This window comes from Toxorhynchites rutilus, chromosome 2, assembly GCF_029784135.1.
Source record: "Toxorhynchites rutilus septentrionalis strain SRP chromosome 2, ASM2978413v1, whole genome shotgun sequence".
Taxonomy (NCBI): Eukaryota; Metazoa; Arthropoda; class Insecta; order Diptera; family Culicidae; genus Toxorhynchites; species Toxorhynchites rutilus.
Genome location: NC_073745.1, coordinates 24473156 through 24492501, shown reverse-complemented (window position 1 = coordinate 24492501; position 19346 = coordinate 24473156). Strand labels below are relative to the sequence as shown.

General features: G+C 36.5%; 3 protein-coding genes across 5 annotated transcripts in view; 1 reads left to right on the top strand and 2 right to left on the bottom strand.

Annotated features, from left to right (window-relative positions):
* LOC129764786 (uncharacterized) overlaps positions 1-19346 on the top strand; it is a 1146248-nt gene that overhangs the window by 146040 nt on the left and 980862 nt on the right. The window lies entirely within an intron of this gene.
* LOC129764793 (uncharacterized) lies at positions 8518-10520 on the bottom strand. Of its 2 annotated transcripts, none has more exons than XM_055764283.1 (3): positions 10347-10520; positions 9069-9843; positions 8518-8994 (listed from the first exon to the last, which is right to left on the bottom strand). In XM_055764283.1, the coding sequence occupies exons 2-3, from the start codon at positions 9661-9663 to the stop codon at positions 8948-8950; spliced, it is 642 nt and encodes a 213-aa protein (XP_055620258.1). In that variant the 5' UTR covers positions 9664-9843; positions 10347-10520; the 3' UTR covers positions 8518-8947. The 2 variants fall into 2 exon arrangements, with proteins under 2 accessions (XP_055620258.1, XP_055620259.1); XM_055764284.1 differs by lacking the exon at positions 10347-10520 and adding an exon at positions 10000-10155.
* LOC129764792 (uncharacterized) lies at positions 14316-16643 on the bottom strand. The gene is made up of 3 exons (XM_055764282.1): positions 16423-16643; positions 15114-15593; positions 14316-15061 (listed from the first exon to the last, which is right to left on the bottom strand). Exons 2-3 carry the CDS (start codon positions 15541-15543, stop codon positions 14502-14504), a joined length of 990 nt encoding a protein of 329 aa, XP_055620257.1. The 5' UTR covers positions 15544-15593; positions 16423-16643; the 3' UTR covers positions 14316-14501.

Here is a 19346-nt window from a genome sequence, read left to right as displayed (position 1 = left end):
ATAATTTGTGGCATTGATTTGCAGATGCGTGTGTTGGATGTTCCACGAGGACGAGAACTTACTCTGATTTGTGAACGGGATCTACGAGGTCTGATGCCAGAACTGAAGAAGTGAGTCATTCACTGCGGTAGTTAGTTAAATTTTGCTTTCAGAAAAATCTTAAAATGTAACAATTGGAGCTTGTGCATGAATTGAATCGTGGATTTTTTTAAACCAGCCTGTCGATTCGCTGTGTAATCAGTATTCCATGAAACATTCATAAACGAAGACTAAAGTGTAAATTTTCATACAAGGTAAACGATGTTGGTTTGTCCGATTTTGGGTGTTTTTACGCAACCAGTAAATGCAAATCGATTTTTCTTTATAATAATCACATGTAATCAAGACGTTTGGGTTTGTTGAAAAGCCTCAAGTCTCTAGTTGCTAATAATAAAATAAGCCGTTCAAATTATTCAGTTTTTATGTTATTTGAACTATTTTATTCAGAGAGAAATTATGATCATTTATGATAAATTTTTTAATGAAAAAAATCGAATTTTCAAGTAGATGTTGTATTTTTTATTACTTGAGTTTACTGTCAATATGATGATCCATTTATAACTTAAGCTTTCTTCAGAATATTGCCTTTTTTGCGCATTTTAAAAGTGAACAGCACTCAACATAGAGAAACGTTATTTCTGTTTCTTGTGAAGGACAACAAAGCCAGCGATTGCCACAGCAATCATGTGGACAAACCAACATCAGTGACTCGGACAAACCATTATCAGAATTGTCATCGAGATTCATATATTCCGTGATTTAGACACATAAATCTGATATAAATGGTGTACAAACATGATGTTTACAATATTTGGGAGTGTTTTAATCCAGAAAAGGTCTGAATACGGGCCAAATTTTCTTTCTTTATTTTTTACGAAAATTTATAACTCACAAACATAACACCTACAAAGTTCTCGTCAAAGGGTAAAATGTAGGAAACGGTTGAAGTTTTCATGATTTGTTTTTAAAGAAGAAACAAAAAATTATTCAGTAAATTGAAATTCATTTTTCTTAAACAATTATTTTTAAATTCTCGAAAAAATATGTGAATAGCCCTTAAAATTTCCAATAAGTCACTCATACATAGAAAGATGGGCACCTTTACTGGGAAAAAGTTGTTCTAACAACATCAGTATTGGTGCGATGTGAATCCGGCACGCATTAGCCGCGTAAAAATTCAATATGCTAGTTGATGTGACATTTCACGAAATAAAATTATATAGAATTGTATAAAATTGTATAAAATTGCATAAAATTGTATAAAATTGTATAAAATTGTATTGTACAGGGTTTTCCATTTCGGGCTTCCGAAAGTATACAGCCCTGCGCTGACAACCGTTTGACATAGCTGTCAACCAAAGCGTCATATCGTTAGTTGAATGTCTGCCATTTTACAATATGGATCGTTTTAGCTTGTGCGATGCTAAAACGATCCATATTGTAAAATGGATTAATTTTGTTAATTTTGTTAAATTATACTATAAAAATGATGAAAAACCGGCAAATGTTTTTCGAGCATTACGGACGGATTTTGGTCGTCATGGACGGCCTACAGAGCACACAATCGCTAATGTAGTGCGCAAATTCGAACAAACTGGATCCGTAGCGGATGTTGTGAAACCTGTGCATCATCGTAATGTGCGTTCGGTCGAAAATATTGCTGCTGTTGCTGCCAGTGTGGAGGATGACCCGAATGTTTCGATTCCACGGCGTGCTCAGCAATTGGGCTTGTCAAACACGTCATTGTGGCGAATTTTACATTTGGACTTGCACCTACATCCATATAAAGTCCAACTGGTACAAAAATTAGAGCGTGGTGACCATGGAATGCGTCGGGCATACGTCGATTGGGTGAACGAACAACAGCAGCAAACGCTGAATTTTCGCATCAAATTTTCTTCAGCGATGAGGCACATTTCGAGCTCGGTGGCTATGTGAACACCCAAATTTTCTGTATATGGGGCTCAGAAAATCCACACGTGATTGTTGAGAGGCCATTGCATCCGCCAAAAGTCACTGTTTGGTGCGCATTATGGTCTGGTGGAGTCATCGGGCCGTATTTCTTTGAAAATGAGGACGGCGAGACGGTAACTGTGAATGGTGAGCGCTATGGCCACATGTTAACCGATTTTTTTTGCCACTAATTGAAGATATGGATACGGATGACATGTGGTTTCAGCAGGACGGCGCCACGTGCCACACAACACGACCGAACATGGCCATATTGCGAACGAAATTTGAGGGACGCATAATTTCGCGTTTTGGTGATGCCAATTGGCCGTCCAGATCATGCGATTTCAACCCGCTAGACTTTTTTTTTACGGGGTTATGCGAAAGACCGTGTCTATGCCAACTCTTCGCAAACTCTTGAACATTGGAAAGACAACATTCGTGAAGTTATGACCGAGATACCGCCCCATATGTGCCGAAAAGTCATCGAAAATTACCTGTTCCGGATCAAGGTGTGCGAGGAAGCCCTAGGTGGACATTTGAATGATGTTGTGTTTCACACATAATGGCATAAACCAAACATTAATTTGAAATAAAAGTTTCATCGAAATTCGAGTTCTAAGTGTGTTTTATTTCAATTCACTTTCGGAACTTAAAGTTGGAAAACCCTGTATGTTAGTAGCTGAGAAATAAAAGAAGATACAGATAGCATGATTGTAGCATGCAAACAAATTGAGCTAATCAATTATTAGAGTATGAGTTGCATTTTAAACTTCTAATTCACTGTTTGTTAGATTTTTACACGAGTTTTGAAAATTACCCATTTTATTTTTACGCGGATTTTGGAATTTACGCGGTTTTTGAAATTTACGTGGTTTTGTTTTACGCGGTTTTTTTTTTAACGCGGCACGTATCCCCCGCGTAAAAAGCGACTCCAGTGTAATTGTTTTTCGAATATTTAAAGTATACAAAGTTGCTTAAATGACCAATGTTTTTACACCCACATCGTTTTATTGCTACCAGATGCCAATGGCCAGTCGAGTTGGCACGAAATCCATCTTATTGTTCAGTTATTTCATGATGGATTGATGAGATTTATGCGACAATCGATTTCGGCATTCCATAACCAATTTTTTTATCCCTTTTGTTTCATTTTTTAGGCTCATTAGCATTTTAGCTGTAACATAGCCGAATTTTAATCGTGTACATGTCACATGTGTATCATATCTATAATTAGCACACTACACAGTTGCCATTTTTCGGCGTAAGAGTATTCCCCTCTATACCAGTGCATATAGTACATTTACACAGTAGCCATTTAGGCATAAGAGTATTCCTTCTGTTCTTCCATTATCCAGTTAGACCACCGGATAGCGGAGACAGTTGATATGATCATTGTTGAGTTATTTATAGAACAGCAGCCCGATGTGTCTGCAGAGCAGATCAGATGTATGGATGAATCGATCTTATTTCGACCGTGGATTGATCTCCATCGCTGATGATTGTTGCGTGGACGTAGTTATTATGTAACAACATAAAGATGGTCAATGAGGGCCCTGAGTTTTGAACTCACGATCGATCGCTTACTAAGCGAACGCGCAACCAATGTGGCTACGTAGACCCCCATAACAAATTATTAACATTGAATATTATATGCAGGACGCGAAATCATCGCAGATGAAAAATGAGGACCGACTTTACTCTCAGCAGCTTCGCTCCGACTACAGTGTAACTCCAATATATAACGATATTACTTTCAATAATAAAAAGCATAATAAAAAACTCAGAAACGTAGCTTATATTACTTTATTGTGTTGCTGTTTGAGTAAGGTTAATGACAAAATTCAACTAGAAGACGAAGCTAATCTTTCTCATAATGTTTCCCTTCGTACTGTAAATTAAAATTTGATTCATTTAGAATCTGGAATCAATAATAAATTGACTAGCATTGACTAGCGAGGATGACTGGTGAACTAGTCCAGTCAGTGGTTATTTTAACTGACTCGACTAATGAATACAAATCTGCCTCTTCATTCAACTGACTTCAATCCACACTTCCATTTCCCCCTGACACTAATTCATACCCGCGTACACAATCTTATATTTACGTCCATATAAAGAGGAACGAAAATATGATTTCTAATGCAAAAAAGAAGTTACCCCATCAATGGACGGTTTATTGTCTACCCATCGTGAACTCAAACCAACGAACTGAGACATTTATCAAGTATGTTATAAAGGTCCTCGCTTTAGTATTTGTTAGTATTAAGCGTGTAAAATAGCGCACACACACTGCACTTTATTTTATACTTATAAGTAATTTTCGTGTACGATACAAAAGAATCTAGCTCACCTGTAGCGTATGTCAAACCACGTTGAACTCAAACATCGATGCATGCACATGTTCATTTTGGGGGAAGTCACTTCAAAATTCAATTAGGACAATTTGACTGGGAAGAATGAAATGATATGGTCGAGTCGGTAGAGGGAGATAGCGACTAAACGCCCGACTGACTGTTCAGTCGTTTTGGCGGAGAAACTGCATGAAGAAGCCAAAAGTCATTACTAACTGACTATGGATACAGTCAGTCAGTTAGTCAGCTGACTATCCTCAGTTGACTACGACTATGCAGAGCCCTGATTATATGTCATAAAACTATTTATCGAACAATTAAAAAATCAACAAAAAAACAACTCTAAACGGAAATACTTCTATCTGATTGGTCGAAATAAAAGGATAGAAGCTTCCTCTTATACTCTCAAAATAATTCCTCCTCATACATTTCTTTGTAGAGTGTTTTCCCACAGAAACTAACTAGAAATTTAGTTCGTATTGAAAAAAAAATTACATTTACTCAGAGGCCTAGAATTCATGCACATTTTGCAGATCTGATTAAATAATCCATAGCTATTTCCCGTGAAAAGAAAACATTCTCTGAATAGAAATAAGCTTTCTATAATTTTTTTTTCTCTGTGTCTAAAGTCTGGGAAATTGAGTGCACAGCGGGGCGACGTCATACAAATATAAATAAATACTCAAAAATTAGTTCTAGATGCAGTTTCAAGAAAGTTTACACCTATTCTTGGTATTTTGATGTGGGTAACTAAACATCTCCGCCACGCTCTATTCAATTTTAGTACTTGTTCAAATAACTGATAATAACCGATGTTACATAAATTCAATTTAAAAATTGATGCGTGGACTTAATAATAATATGAATTGTGATGAACTCTGATATCAATTGACACTTATTTTTTTCAGAACAGATAAAGAGGTGTATTTTATTTGCCCAAAATTTTAGATGGAACACCCATTGTCATGATAAATGCTTCCCTTCCCTTTTCATATCAACACACCAACGCACCGTGTGTTGAGTGGTGGTGGTGAGGTGTCCAATTCGCTTATTTTAATCTACACACTGCTGTTGCTTGGGATGAAAATGCGAGAGAAATTGAACACAATGTTTGAACATCATGTGAAACAAACATGTCACATTTCTAAACAACGGGTACGAAAAAATAATGCTTGTCTGCAAACATAAAACTTCGAGAGTAGGGAGAACATTGTTCGTCTCGTACCCGGTGTTTGATGTGAAACACGGAAGACAGCTCTCCATTATTGCTCAATAATTTTCTGATAGATTTACGTGAGTTTTGCATCAATAATTTTGGGCACTCCATTAAAAATTCATTCCAGTGAAATTGAATAAAATAATGTATTTTATGAAACCACGGACTTCAAAATCAGTATGCCTAGGGAAATCGGCATTGCGAATAAATGCAAGTAGTATTTTTTTTTTCACCAAAATGTGTTCCTTGGCACTTCAAAACCAAGAAGCCTGGAGAAATCGACATTGCCAGAACGAGCACACTATTTATAGTGTTTTCGCGGCCTTCTGACAACATGCATCAACCTCTGGCCAATCTTGACTTACATTAACTTGAAAGCATAATTATAGAGTTTTGTAATTTCAATAGTTTGCTTTCAAAGCAGTTTTTGGGCAATGAAAAAAAAAGTTTTTAGCTGAATAAGTAACAAACATCACTCATAAACCTTTCATCTCTCTAAGGTGATTTTCGTACCGCTTCGTTCAGAAATAAAAGAAATACAGAAATGATGTGGTGCAAAACTGTAGAAGCACTCTCCATCAGTCGGCATGAAAATCGACGCGGTGCCTCCACGTAGCAAAATTTCACCACTTTCTGCGATATTTATCTTCCATTCTTTCTATGGATAAGCAAAACAGCTGTATCTGGCATCGGCGTAGAGAAAGACTGCTGGAGCAAGACGGTGATTTGAACAATGAAATCACACCCCTATATTCATTCACAACATATGATCACTATCGAATCACAGAAATAATTTTTCTAAGAAAATGGTGGATGTTGAATGTTATCGATGTATCTCTCATTGACAGAAATGCACAGAACAAACGTATGGGAAATGAAAATTCTCATCAATTTAAAACACTTCATGATTTACATGATTTACATGATTTTTCAAAAAAATAAGTTATTGACATTAAAAATATTTCATAATAACATAACATGCTTTCCGATTTGGCACCCTTAGTGGAATACGTAGTACGATATCAATTTTTTCCATGGATTGATCCTCTTTTGCCGATCCCAGCCTTGTACAATGTTAATTGTAATTTTCCTTATAAAATTCTAAATGCATCAAAATGATGCGTAAACTTAGTGTTAGATTTTTGTTGACATTGCGTTTTGAATTGTACTCTTTAGCGTAATACGAAACTTTTAGATTGTACTTGCTTCCAATTCACAAAGCACGATCGGACCGATGGAATCCGCCGGGACATACATCACCAGAAATGCGTTCCTCAAAACAACTAGAACACTTTTATTATTCTCTACACAGAATTTTGATTCTCGCTGCTTCGCTGCTGATACATTAATATCTGCTTCTGAATTGATTCCACTCACGCTCTCATCATATTTTTTCGCCAATATTATCCACCAGATACTCCCAACGTATGCAAAGAATTTATTTAATAGCCAATCTGATAGCAACAAGCCAATCTCGTTGCGTATCCGAGCGTTGTATGAAGGCAAGCTTCCATCATTCTTTGGCAGGAATTCTCCATCCTCCGAATCCCCCGGTTCCCAAAGCAAAACAAAGTTTCCCTTCGAATTTCCCAAATATCGATAATACGAATTTATTCCAAACCTTGCAGCGGAATTGAATTCCTCCCGCGCGAAAGCGCGAACTTCGGATGTAAGCAAGTCCCCCTGTACAATGCTGGGATCGGCAAAAGAGGATCGGTTCTCGCGAAGGAAGTCAACAGTAGTAGAAGAAAGAATGAAACTTCCTCTCTGTGAATAGCACCCGCTGGAAAAGGTTAAAAGTGTGGTAAACAAAATCATCACCAGCAGCGCTTTGCAGTGCACGATTTTCCCACAATTCTTTCCTTCCACCCCCTCACGAAGATTTGACTGTTTGTCTACGCGCACGGAATCGAACAAGAAAATTCAGGTGCCCTGGCCCTGGTGCCCTGGAAAATTCAGGGAGGGGAAAGATTTAACGCAGCTTATTGTTCGAATGCCATAAAAAATCGTGTTCGATAAGCAATTCCAATAATTCCTCCCTCTTACCTCGGGGCGGATCACCTGCTACCACCTGGCCAACTTCGTCCCTCCGTCCCTCGAGACAAAACAAACCGCAAAATTTCAATTGCTGAATAAGGTCGACTCCTACTCCTTCGCTATGGTTTGATATCTCTGCGAGTGCCGCCATTCATACCGATTTCTCGATGATATTGCTTTTAAGGGTGAAGGACGGCCATTAACCGTCTTTTGATTCCGCCGTACATTTTGATTAGGTCTTTCGCCTTTCCAATGGTCCAGGGAGTGGATTTATTTATTTTTGTTTAGCGTTATAAAATTATTGCTAATGTTTTTCTGTTTTTACCCCACGCAGGAAAATGACCCCACTGTCGCTCTATGGTTTTGTGGTTTTCACAATGCTTAAAGTGCACGAAAAGAGATTGGCACAGATTGAACCGCAAAAATCAGGTCTCTTCCGAAATCGGTATTAATGTGATGGAATAACTTCAACTGAGCATAACGGCAAAACGGTGAGCGTTGTTGAACTTTTTTCGGAGATAAAAATATAATTGGAACTTCTCTGTCTCGTCGATTATAGAGGGGCTTGTTTATTATACCACTGTTTGGTTGATTATGTGGATGTTAACACACATTGATAACAACATTGTTTTCAGAAATGAACTTTTGGCTTGAGATTATTTTCTACTATCGAGTTGAATGGGCTCAACGAGCTGTTTATAAAACAGATTTAACGGTTGGTTCTTTGTCAATATATGAGCCTTATTCTACTTTCGATGAACGAAATGAATTCGAGATTCCGTTGTATCTGAATAAGGATGAAATGTAGTGCTTTCGGTTTGCATATATATTTTTTTTCTAACACTTTCCTTTATTCGATTCAGGCTCAGACTGTAACGGTACTGGTTTGAACCGATCACACGCTTCTCACAAATCCAAGGATTAAAATCCAGCTGTAGAGCTCTGTCTGATGTGTTTTATTTGCTGATTCTAAAATTCGTTCTTTGCATTCTTAAGCCTTGGAGTTGTTACAAATTTGGCTCTTACAACACATTCCAGTACATTTTCATCAACTTTACATTGTTTTCATGTAATATTATGTTTATGTTTATAATAAAAAAAAAAATCTCTCTCTTAACTCCTAGATCAGTTTTACTAGCTTATTTTACTTTATTTCCCTAGTAATATTTTAATCAATCTACCGGTAATTGGTTCAAAAATTATATTTCCGCCATTTTTAGACGCTAGCATCTGTCTATTTTCTCGAAAACTCTAGTGTGGACATATCTGCTTCCACTCACATCGCGCTTATTATTTTAATTATTTTGCATCGTAGTGCGTTTAATCCATTTGCTATCAGTTACCAGTTTAGTTATTCTTCCAACGAAGGTGGGCTAAACGGGAATCGTAGATGTGAAGCTTTAGGGTGAAAGTTACCGAAAACAAATGGTCATTTTAACACGATGTCTATATTTAATCAAAAATTATCTTACCGTTTCTTGACATCGGCATATTAGCTCTGATGGTATAGGGTGGGTAAAATGAGCTGTTCAGGTGAGTGATCGGTTGATTATTACTGAATGGGTATCGGTGCAAATCGAGATTCCTTCCGGTGTAGTTCAATTTCATCATATACTCGGGAATACAATATTCAGGTGTTGGCAGCACTGGATTTGTTAAGGCCGTATATGAGGGGTAGCGAGAGAGCTCCAATTGTCTTTCAACTCGCATATCCAACCTAGTTGGTCCCGATGGGACAATCCACGTTGGTTGGAAAGCTCTCTCGCGATCATTTAACCCAGTTGCTTTACGTTCCCCTGAGTGATGATACGAAGGCACCAACTGTATTGGCGGAGACAAAGTTGGCCTCCCGAAGATTCTCTCGCCATTCCACAGTTCTAGCATGACGGGGGTAACGCAGTGCTTTGACCTGGCGGATGGTGCCGCATCGGCCATCCCCTCTGGCGTTCGAAGCAATCTTCGGATGGTGTTGTGCAGGTTCTCCCTCCTGAGCAGACGGTCGCGTCTGGCGATGGCTCGCTGGGAAGCCACGGTTGGGGTTCCAACTGATTGAATGGTTGGGACCATTTTGTGGCTCAGAATTACTCGACTGTGGGGGATACTTTAAATTTTGTATTCGTGCCCTCGTTTGTGCTTGGTTAGCTCATCCAGGTGATGATCAATAGATGATTTCTTGGCTTTTTACTAATTCGGTATATATTTTTTAGTATCTGGCGTCTCCGCAGGAGGCTATTATAGCTGTGTAAACTGTGAAAAATAACATTGTTTAACATAAAACTCTGAAAATTATGTTCAAACAAAAGATGGCTACATTATTTTTACCACAATGAACGTTATATAATCATCAAGAAAGCTTTTTAGAATTCAAAACAACAATAAAAGTTTGTATTTGTGATGACTTACAACTTTCAATATGGAATTTCAATTGAACATTTCAATATCCACGTTTGGTGCCGAAAATTTTGTCATCAATAAAACTGGTTTTAACTATATATGGCATAAGTCCCTGAGTAATGTATCATTACTGCAATTTTCTTCGCTGCTTCTATGTAGAAGCACAAACCATCAAATGCGAACGTTGCGTTTGAAAAAACCATCATCCATTTATCGATTGTTCATTCACTGGGATGCTTAACATCTGTTACGATGATCTATTGATCTACTCAAACTAGGTGTGAATGCTATCACTGTCCAATCTTGTTTCTAATCTGAGCTTCAACTTCTATGAAAATTGAAATAGAAATACTTACCTAAACGAATACTTCTGCATTAATGTTTACAGCAAATTTAACGCACATTTATAATCATTTATAATCATGTATTTATTCATCACTTATCTATTTCACGCTGACTGTTACTCGTATTGTAACGTGTATAACAAAACAATAGCGAGACAATAACATGGTTATGACACTTTCGTGTTAGACATGTTTGTCGTTTCATACTAATTTTTTTTAACATAGGGATGCTCACAAAAATATGAACAAGTGATAAAAAATCATTCATTTTAAGCCTTTGATTAGGTCAACGGATTGGTCCTGTGGATCTTTTCAAAATGTCGAATTATTTTATTTGGATTATATATGCTGAGATTGTCCTATTGACGAGTTCATTCGTTTGTCAATTGGCAAACGTAAATGGACATAGTAACGTGAGCTCAACTCTCAAATCTCTCAAACAATAATTATAAACTTCCAAACAAATTGTTCTAGTAGATTGCGATCGGAAAACATCAATATAATAATATTGTGAGTATAAATAGAACAAGTATTGAAGATCAAAATTTTGGTTGATTAGCTTAAGTGTATCAGGAACTGTGTCGAAGGACCTGGCTGGGTAAGGGAGTAAAAGTGCCCCAAACCAAATCACTCGTTTTATAAAAATACTAGCTGACCCGGCAAACGTTGTTCTGTCATATAATGTATTTCTAGAGCATAATTTGGTTGGTAAAAATAACGAATATACTTCAAGAGAGTTTGTATGTTATCGTTCAGATCTGTAAAATTAATCTAAATGATGATTTTCACAGCGAAACATACATATGCGTACCTCTTATTTTCAAATTTTCCCTTTTTATTTTGAATATACCTCTTATATATAAAGATATGCATAGTCATTTTTTCGAATTTATCCAATCATCTAAATATTTTCCAAAGTACTCTATCATTCTAATTTGGGTGAAGACAAACTCACAAAATATACGGACGACGTAGAGCTGTTCAACCGTTCAAACCGTTTAAAAAAAATAGCATCCATGGTAAAAAAAACTTACTTTTTATTTTTTTTGAACGCCGTTCTTAATAGCTTCGAGATGAAAATTTGGAAAAAAAAACTGAAAGTTCATCGTACTATGGTGTTCTAAAAAAAAACTTGAGATATTGCATTTTTTTAGGTGGGTTTTGAGACTCACAACCACTCTAGTTCGTATTTAAATGTGTTTCTACGCTTTTTCCAGATATGTGTTATTTTTTCAGAATTTTAGCAGTGTTGCGCGGTACAAAAAAAAATATTTTCAAATTTCGATTTTTTTACATTTTAAGACCCAGTACTGGTTTTATTTATATTTAAATATGGTCATATGTGTTTTTTGATATTTGTGATTCTTTTTTAGAAAATTTCTGGAACTGCGCGGTACGTTAATACCTAATATGTTCATATTTCATATTTAGCAGACTTATCTCACTTCTTAACTAGGCGAACCTAGCCAGAATTTTCACCTGCCCCCGGGCTTCTGAATGCCAAAGGGGGACTAGGCTCTGCGGAATGCACGTATCTGCATGCTCGTGCTGTTTTAGTCCTGACCGAGGAATTGTCGGACAATCGCGCAGGTGCTAAGGATGACCGACTTTTGGATGCCGGCCAATTCCTTCTCGATGTTCAACACCTTTAGCGCTTCCAGAAGTGTCTTCGGGATAATTCCAGTTCCAGAGAGAACGACTGGAACAATTCTTGGGACCTCCCTTAGCCCCCACAGTTCCTTGAGCTCCACGGCCAATGGTCGGTACTTGCAGATTTTGCGACCGTGGGTCTCCTCCAGATTCTGGTTCAGTGGAATAGCGACATCGATGATGGTGACTTTGCGGTCGCTCTTGTCGTAAACCATTATATCTGGGCGGTTGTGGTGGATCGAGAGGTCGGTCAGAACAGTGCGATCCCAGTACAGCTTTCATATTTTTTGTTATATATTTATTTTATTTTTATTTATTTTTTATTTTCTTAAATTGTAATTGTTCCTGTTGGATTCGTGTATTCGTGAAAAAAACCCTAAACCTTATCGCAAGTGCAATGGAAAACATTGTATAGGGTACTAATTTAGAAAATAAGGTAATTTTTTCTAAATTAAAAACGTTCTAAAACGTAGTTTTTCTTTTTTTCACGCCATACCTTGAATATGAACACATGGATAAAATACTCAAAGTGCATCCTACTATGTTGTACCATGACATATCGTCAGATAAAATTACCATCAATATTTGGCATTTCGCATTTTTGTTTTTTATGCGAAATTGGGTTATTCTAAAAATAGATACAATACAATGCAATACAATAGATACAATAATCGTTTTCATGAAAATAAATGAAATGTAGACGGTGAAAATTAGAAAAAAATATTACGGTCAATCCTCGAAACATTATGAAAAAAACATAAATAAAAAAACACATAAAACTACAGATTTCAAAGCAGTACCGTATCTCAAAACTTCTGAAAAAAATCACATATCAAAAACACGTACATTAAAATGGAAATTATATTTTAATAGATCTATAAAAAAAAATAAAATCAAAAATTTCGAAATACCAAAAAAAAACATTAGTTTTTATTACTAGCCGACCCGGCAAACTTCGTCCCGCCCAAAATTAATTTTTAGCCTTAACTTAACATGTGCGAATTGAATTTTTCCGAATTTTCCCGTTTTTCTTCATAGTTTTCCGAATGAATTGTCATGTTTGGTTCAAATGTGTGTATTATTTTTATGGGATCCCCTCTCCATTCCAGATGAGTGAGGGGTGTCATATCTTCATAGAAATATTTCTCGTACCCAAAAAACCTCACATCCCAAATTTGGATCAATTTGCTAGAATAGTTCTCGGGTTAATCAGAAAACACCCTCTCTCCTCCCTTTAGAGAGGTGGAGGAGTGTCAAACCACCTTAGAAAAGTCTCTCGCCTCCTAAAACCTTCACATGCCAAATTTGTTTTTGTTATCTTGATTAGTTCGTGATTTGAGCAGAAATTTATGCTTCATTTGTATGGCAGCCTCCCCTTAGAGAGGAGAGAGGAGTGTCTAACCACCATAGAAACGTTTCGTGCCCCTTAAAGCCTTCACACGCCAAATTTGGCTCCATTTACTTGATTAGTTTTTGAGTTATACAGAAATTTGTGTTTCATTTGTATGGTAGCAACCCCCCCCCACTCTCTTAGAGTGGGGGAAGGAGTGTCTAAATACCATAGAAACATTAAACCTCTACACCTAAACCTCTACATGCTAAATTTGGTTTCGTTTGCTTGATCAATTCCCTAGTAATGCAGAAATTTGTGTTTCATTTGTATGGCAGCCCCCCATTAGAGAGGGAGGAGAGGTCTCGAACTATCATAAGAACCTCCTCCGACCCCAAAAACCCTTACATACAAATTATCATGTCGATCGGTTCAGTAGTTTCCGAGTCCATAAGAATCAGACAGACAGGCAGACGGAAATCCATTTATAATTTGTCACGATACACTATAGTGTATGCACTTTGAGTATTTTCTCAAGTTTTCATTTCCAAGCCCATTGAGAGTGGGAAAAAAAGAAAAACAACGTTTTTCATCATAGCTTTCAAAGTGAACCATATAACGATTCAGAAAACAAATATTTAATTTTAGTGCCCTATACAATATTTTCCATAGCGCTGGTGATTAGTATTGGGGGAACCTTTTACAAACACATGAATACAATACAATTATAGATTTCAGAAAATAAAAAAGTATTAGAAAATAAAATCAAAAATAGAAATATATTTTTTTTAATTTGTTAGATACTTTCGTATCGCGCAACTCTCGAAATTTTCTGAAAAGAAATCATAAATATCAAAAACCATATACGAACATATTTAACACTAGAACTATCAACAGGTCAAGGTTACCGGTTGTAGCATTTTTTCACAAGAATTTATCTTAAAATTCAAATATGAAAAATGAGCATTAGAGTGCTAAAGTATGTATGGGAAAAAGTGACCTTTGAATTTTCGAACGGGACGTCGTGCAAAATATTTATTCTCGTGAAAATAAAACCCTGAGCAAATGCAAAAAGTTTCCGTCTTAAAATGACGATTTCAGAACTAATGAAAAATTTAAGGTGTTGTGTCAAGGGCTCCACCGACATTTTTGAAGTAGGACAATGAGCTTTATGGCAAATACAACATTTATGTTTCTTGTTTAAGAATATCCTGCCCGATCTCCATTTCTGGCTCAGTTTTGATATTTTGGTCTATCCATCCCTTCGTCCTTTCCGGAATGTGCAATCTGTCAGTAATATCATCTAAACTACTAGCACTTCCGTTCATCCGATTCCACCCACTCGAGGTATCCCCTGTGGGCACATCAGCCCTCGCTAGCATCATGTTCAAACATGCAATGTGTCTCGCCAATTTGTTCAATTTCTCCGAGAAAGCTTCCTGGGAGCTTTCCACTTCACGTAGCGTCATTTCCTCGATGGCGTTACGCTTGGCGCGATATATGCGAGCAACTGCTGTATTCCTATCACGCTCCGCTTGCTGTTGGGGGGTACGATTCTCGGCTCCTGCACATTTGCGTGCCATATTTGACTGGTATCCTATCGATAGGACCAATTCCGTCTCAGGATGGATGTTCAGCAACGGTGCAATGTTCGACAACCGTCCGGCCTTTACGCGATGAGTTTGGTTGAAATCGGTTGATCCTTCGATGGCGGTAGCCGAAACGGAAGATTGAGACTTGATTCTATCTGCAGGGTTTTAAAAAATGTAATCTAAATCAGTTGAAGATGAAGACCATACCTTTCCGACATTCCGATGAGACTGCCCCCATTTCGATAATACGTACTGGCTTACATTCGCTATCAGGTTTAAGGCTCGGCCTCAGTTCTTCAAACTGGCGTTGAGGCTCATTGAAGTCAGTCCGGTTCGGTTCGACCACAATAGAAGGACAACGGATCGTCTCTTCATCGAAATAGCTCTTACGTGATCGCAAATCCAATGCAACTGATTCCGGTCGGATGTTGTCTTGTGTAGTATCAGTCGCATCTGTCGTCCACCCTTGTAGTCTCGCCAATCTTTGGAGGATGTTGTGCAGCTTTTTCCTTTTACGCATTCGCTCGCGTCTTACTGCTAGGGGAGTTTTGGTTGGGTTTTTACGTGATAAAATTGTTGGGACCATTTGGACTTCAACCATCGACGGTTTTTTGATCAAATTTTGTTCGACTTTCATGGATATGTTCAAGAAATTTGCGTATTTCGGAGATAATATACGGTATTTAACTGTGGGGGAATAAATGAATTAAACAGTGAATACAGTGAAGTGTAATCATGGAATTATGGACCAACAATTGAAGCATTTATTTAAAATAACAATAAAAATAGTTACGGTTGTTTGCACAAAATGTGTAAAAAAATTCTCGGTGATTGTTCACTATGCCGAACAGAGTTTTTGTTAAAAAGTAGTTTTACTATGAAGGATATATAACATAAAATGTTATATTAGTTATATTAGATTTATTTCAAGAAAAATATCGTCAAATTCCAACTCGAAAAAGAATAATTCCATTATGTCTCTGTGCTTCGATATTATACTGTAGATCTTTTAGAGTATTTGTAGAACTTCAAATTTTCATCAATAGTCTATACACGAAGCGACTGTTTGACTATTCCTCTTTTTTTAAAATACTTGAACTGAAGATTGAAAATTAACTTTATATATAATGAAGTAAGTGTTTTCAATAATGTGACTTGGCATCGGGCTGTGTGTTTTATCGATGCTCTGTTACTTTTTATTGTTTATGTAGAGTTTTATCTGTATTACGCATTTTATTTTGTTTTTTTTCCATTATTATTTATTATTACATAAAGTTTCTCAATAACCGAGATATAAGTGAAGTTTCCACACAGCGTACAAATAATGGTCCGAGTTACGGAAACAATTTACGTGAACATTAGTTTTTCATCTTTAATTTACAGTAAGATACCATTGATTTATTTTCTATCACTTTCCTCCCACCAATCCCGGTCATTCCAATTATTAGAACATTCCCGAGCTAATCGCGGCCATCATCTGTCGTGAAAACTATGAAATAAATGTTCAAATATTTACCTAAGCAAACACTTCAGCATTAAGTTTCACAACTTCGTCCACAAACATTAATTATATACTGATATAGAATCGTTATAGTCTAACGAAAAGTATATTAACAAAGTACATAAACGGATTAACAACTAAACAACGTTATATTAACTAATCAACTAAATCTGGTCGGGGCTTTACTTCTCACAATCCAAACATACATTGTTCCTTATTCAACAAAACAATAACCCGAAAACAACTTGGAGATGGTGTATTTGGGTTAGACACAATTGTTGCTTTAGACTTATTGGTTGGTATAGGGGTGTTCACAAAAATTACATTCTGGTTGAAAATTCCAACTATGAAAGTTAATTGATCATATGCTTAATTCAACTGTTTTTGAAAGTAATATTTGTTAAAAAAATTATTCAATTGGAAGACTGATTCTAGAGATCTTAGCGTTCTATATAAGCGTTTTATAGTGAGTATCATCACATTCCTGTAACCAATTATCATAGAATATAAAATAATTTCATATTAAATTTTCCTGGGCTGGCTCCACCGCATATGACGATTTTTTTTCACATTCTTTTTGGTATTTTTTAATTTGGTTCAAACTTATTTGGCTTTAAACAACTTGTAGAATTGATTTTCCATTTTGACTCCTGCCTTTAAGCAGAGTCGCATGTTTAGAGGACTCGATGAATACCGCAGATAGTTTCACTTCTGATAATGTTAATGATAATGATAATGTAGCCAATATAATTCAATGTTGAAATATACCATTCGAAGGTTTATTTGAAACAATTTTTTTTTCACATTCTTTTTTGTATTTTTTTATTTGGCACAAACTTATTTGGCTTTAAACAACTTGCAGAATTGGTTTTCCATTTTGACTCCTGCCTTTAAGCAGAGTCGAATGTTTAGAGGACTCGATGAATACCGCAGATAGTTTCACTTCTGATAATGTTAATGATAATGATAATGAAGCCAAGGTTTATTTGAAACTGAGCTCTCTACTCGTTATCGACTCTATTTACGGCCATTCCATGCCAAACTGATATAGTGGTTCCTAGATTTCCATGAAAATTGGTAGATTTGATTCTTTTCGCAAAATATTAGACCCGTATTTTTTATTTTTCCATTAGGGTGATCATTTCTATTTTAGGGTGGTCTGAAAATTGTTATTTTTCCTCGTTTTTTCCAAAAGTGACTTTTTCAAAAAATTATAACTCCATTTTAGGAAAAAAAAAGAGGAAAAATGATTTTTTAGGCCATTGCACAATGGTCCAGGAGATGTATTTAAGTGGAAATTAGCATTTAGAGCTCGACAGTTATACTCTAGACAAAACCTGTCTGCGACAAAGTTGTTACTTATGATAGAGTGCTCATTTTTATGTGATCAAAAATAGGGTGACCAAAATTGTCGATGAAATAAAAAATCTAACTTTCTTATTTTTATAGATAGAGGTAAACATAGTTCGACAATGTTGTTGTCCCAGTTATTTGAGACATCTTTGTAGAACAAAGTTTTTTTCTATCTCTTAGAGTAACCGATATAGCGTCTTTTTTCTCAGTTACGTTAGGGTCACTATCGAAAAAAAATTTTTTTTTTGCTCTAACTCTTATATTTCAAATTCTACATACAAACTGTCTTCGGAAGGCTTTTAGAACTTACTAATACAAATGTTTTGCGATGCAGAACTTGTCAATATCTCAACTTCACTCAAAGTTATTGATATTTCTTCCCAAAAAATACGCTCTCCTCAATTGTTTGTCATTATTTTTGGGGCAAACATAAACAAAGTTTATTGACGGCATTTGAAAGAGCATATTTCACTCTACATGATGTGTGATTTTCAACACTATGTTGTTTTTTGTGTTTGAGTAAATTTAAATTGAAATCATAAGTTTTTGTGTAGAGAAACATCAATAACTTTAAGTAGGATTAAGATAATGACGATTTCTGTATCGCAAAATGTTGGTATTGATAAGCTCTAAAAGTCGTACGAAGACAGTTTCGATGTAGAATTTGAAATATAAAAGTTAAAGCAAAACAGAAAGCCGTTTTTTCATGGTCACCCTAATGCAACTTAGAAAAAAGCGCTAAATCGATTATATTAAAATATAGAAACAGCTTTTGTTACGGCGAGCGAAAGGAAAATTCGGTCCAAGAAGTGGAAGCCGTACTTCATCGGGTTCTCAGCAGCACACAAACTAAACTTTATAGTTTTGCGCAGCTTTTAACTGCAAATGTATTGATATTAATACAATTGTGGTTATGTTACAATACCTATTACTCACACTTTCGGTGTACAAATATGATCTCCGCGTGAGATCTATTTAGTGGACCTAGCTAACCTTCTATTTGTATTTAGCGAAAAATAGGGTAAATAGAATGTATAAGTTGATGATAAATTCAACCGTACCTTGTCGCAGACAAATTCCTCTAGAAACTATATAATTCTAGAAATATTTCAATTTATAAACTTCTATCAAATTCACTTTTCAATACACGTCTTTATGTCTTGTTGGATAATGGAATTTTTCTTCTGTCTTCACCGCTGTCAGATTTTCGTTCGTCGGCCGTTGACAGTAGACGAGATTCAGTTGCGGTTACACCGTTAAGTGCTTGAGAAAGCAGGGCGCCCAGCGGGAACATCCTCCCCCCCCCCGTAACAATGGCCACCAGTCCCAGTTTTACCACCAATATCCAAGATAGCTAGCTTAGAAACAGGTCTACAGAGTAGCCCCCTCGCAGTTCTTACTATTGCTTGCCTGATCCGGCCGTCGGCCCCCGGTATAACCTCCATCACTCTTCCCCTGGTCCAGTCATTCCGCTTACCGTCGTCTATTATGAACACCAGGTCTCCGTTACTAATCATCCTCTCTTCCCCGAACCATTTTGTCCTCTTGGTCAGCGTTGGCAGCATCTCCCGGATCCATCGTCTCCA

What these genes read in the sequence shown, in the direction of transcription:
- LOC129764793 (XM_055764283.1), bottom strand. Translation starts at nt 9,663, where the DNA reads ATGGTCCCAACCATTCAATCAGTTGGAACCCCAACCGTGGCTTCCCAG. An exon ending in TATGCCGATGTCAAGAAACG is followed by an intron (nt 8,995 to 9,068) that starts GTAAGATAATTT and finishes TTCACCCTAAAG; the next exon opens with CTTCACATCTACGATTCCCG.
- LOC129764792 (XM_055764282.1), bottom strand. Translation starts at nt 15,543, where the DNA reads ATGAAAGTCGAACAAAATTTGATCAAAAAACCGTCGATGGTTGAAGTC. An exon ending in CTCATCGGAATGTCGGAAAG is followed by an intron (nt 15,062 to 15,113) that starts GTATGGTCTTCA and finishes AAAACCCTGCAG; the next exon opens with ATAGAATCAAGTCTCAATCT.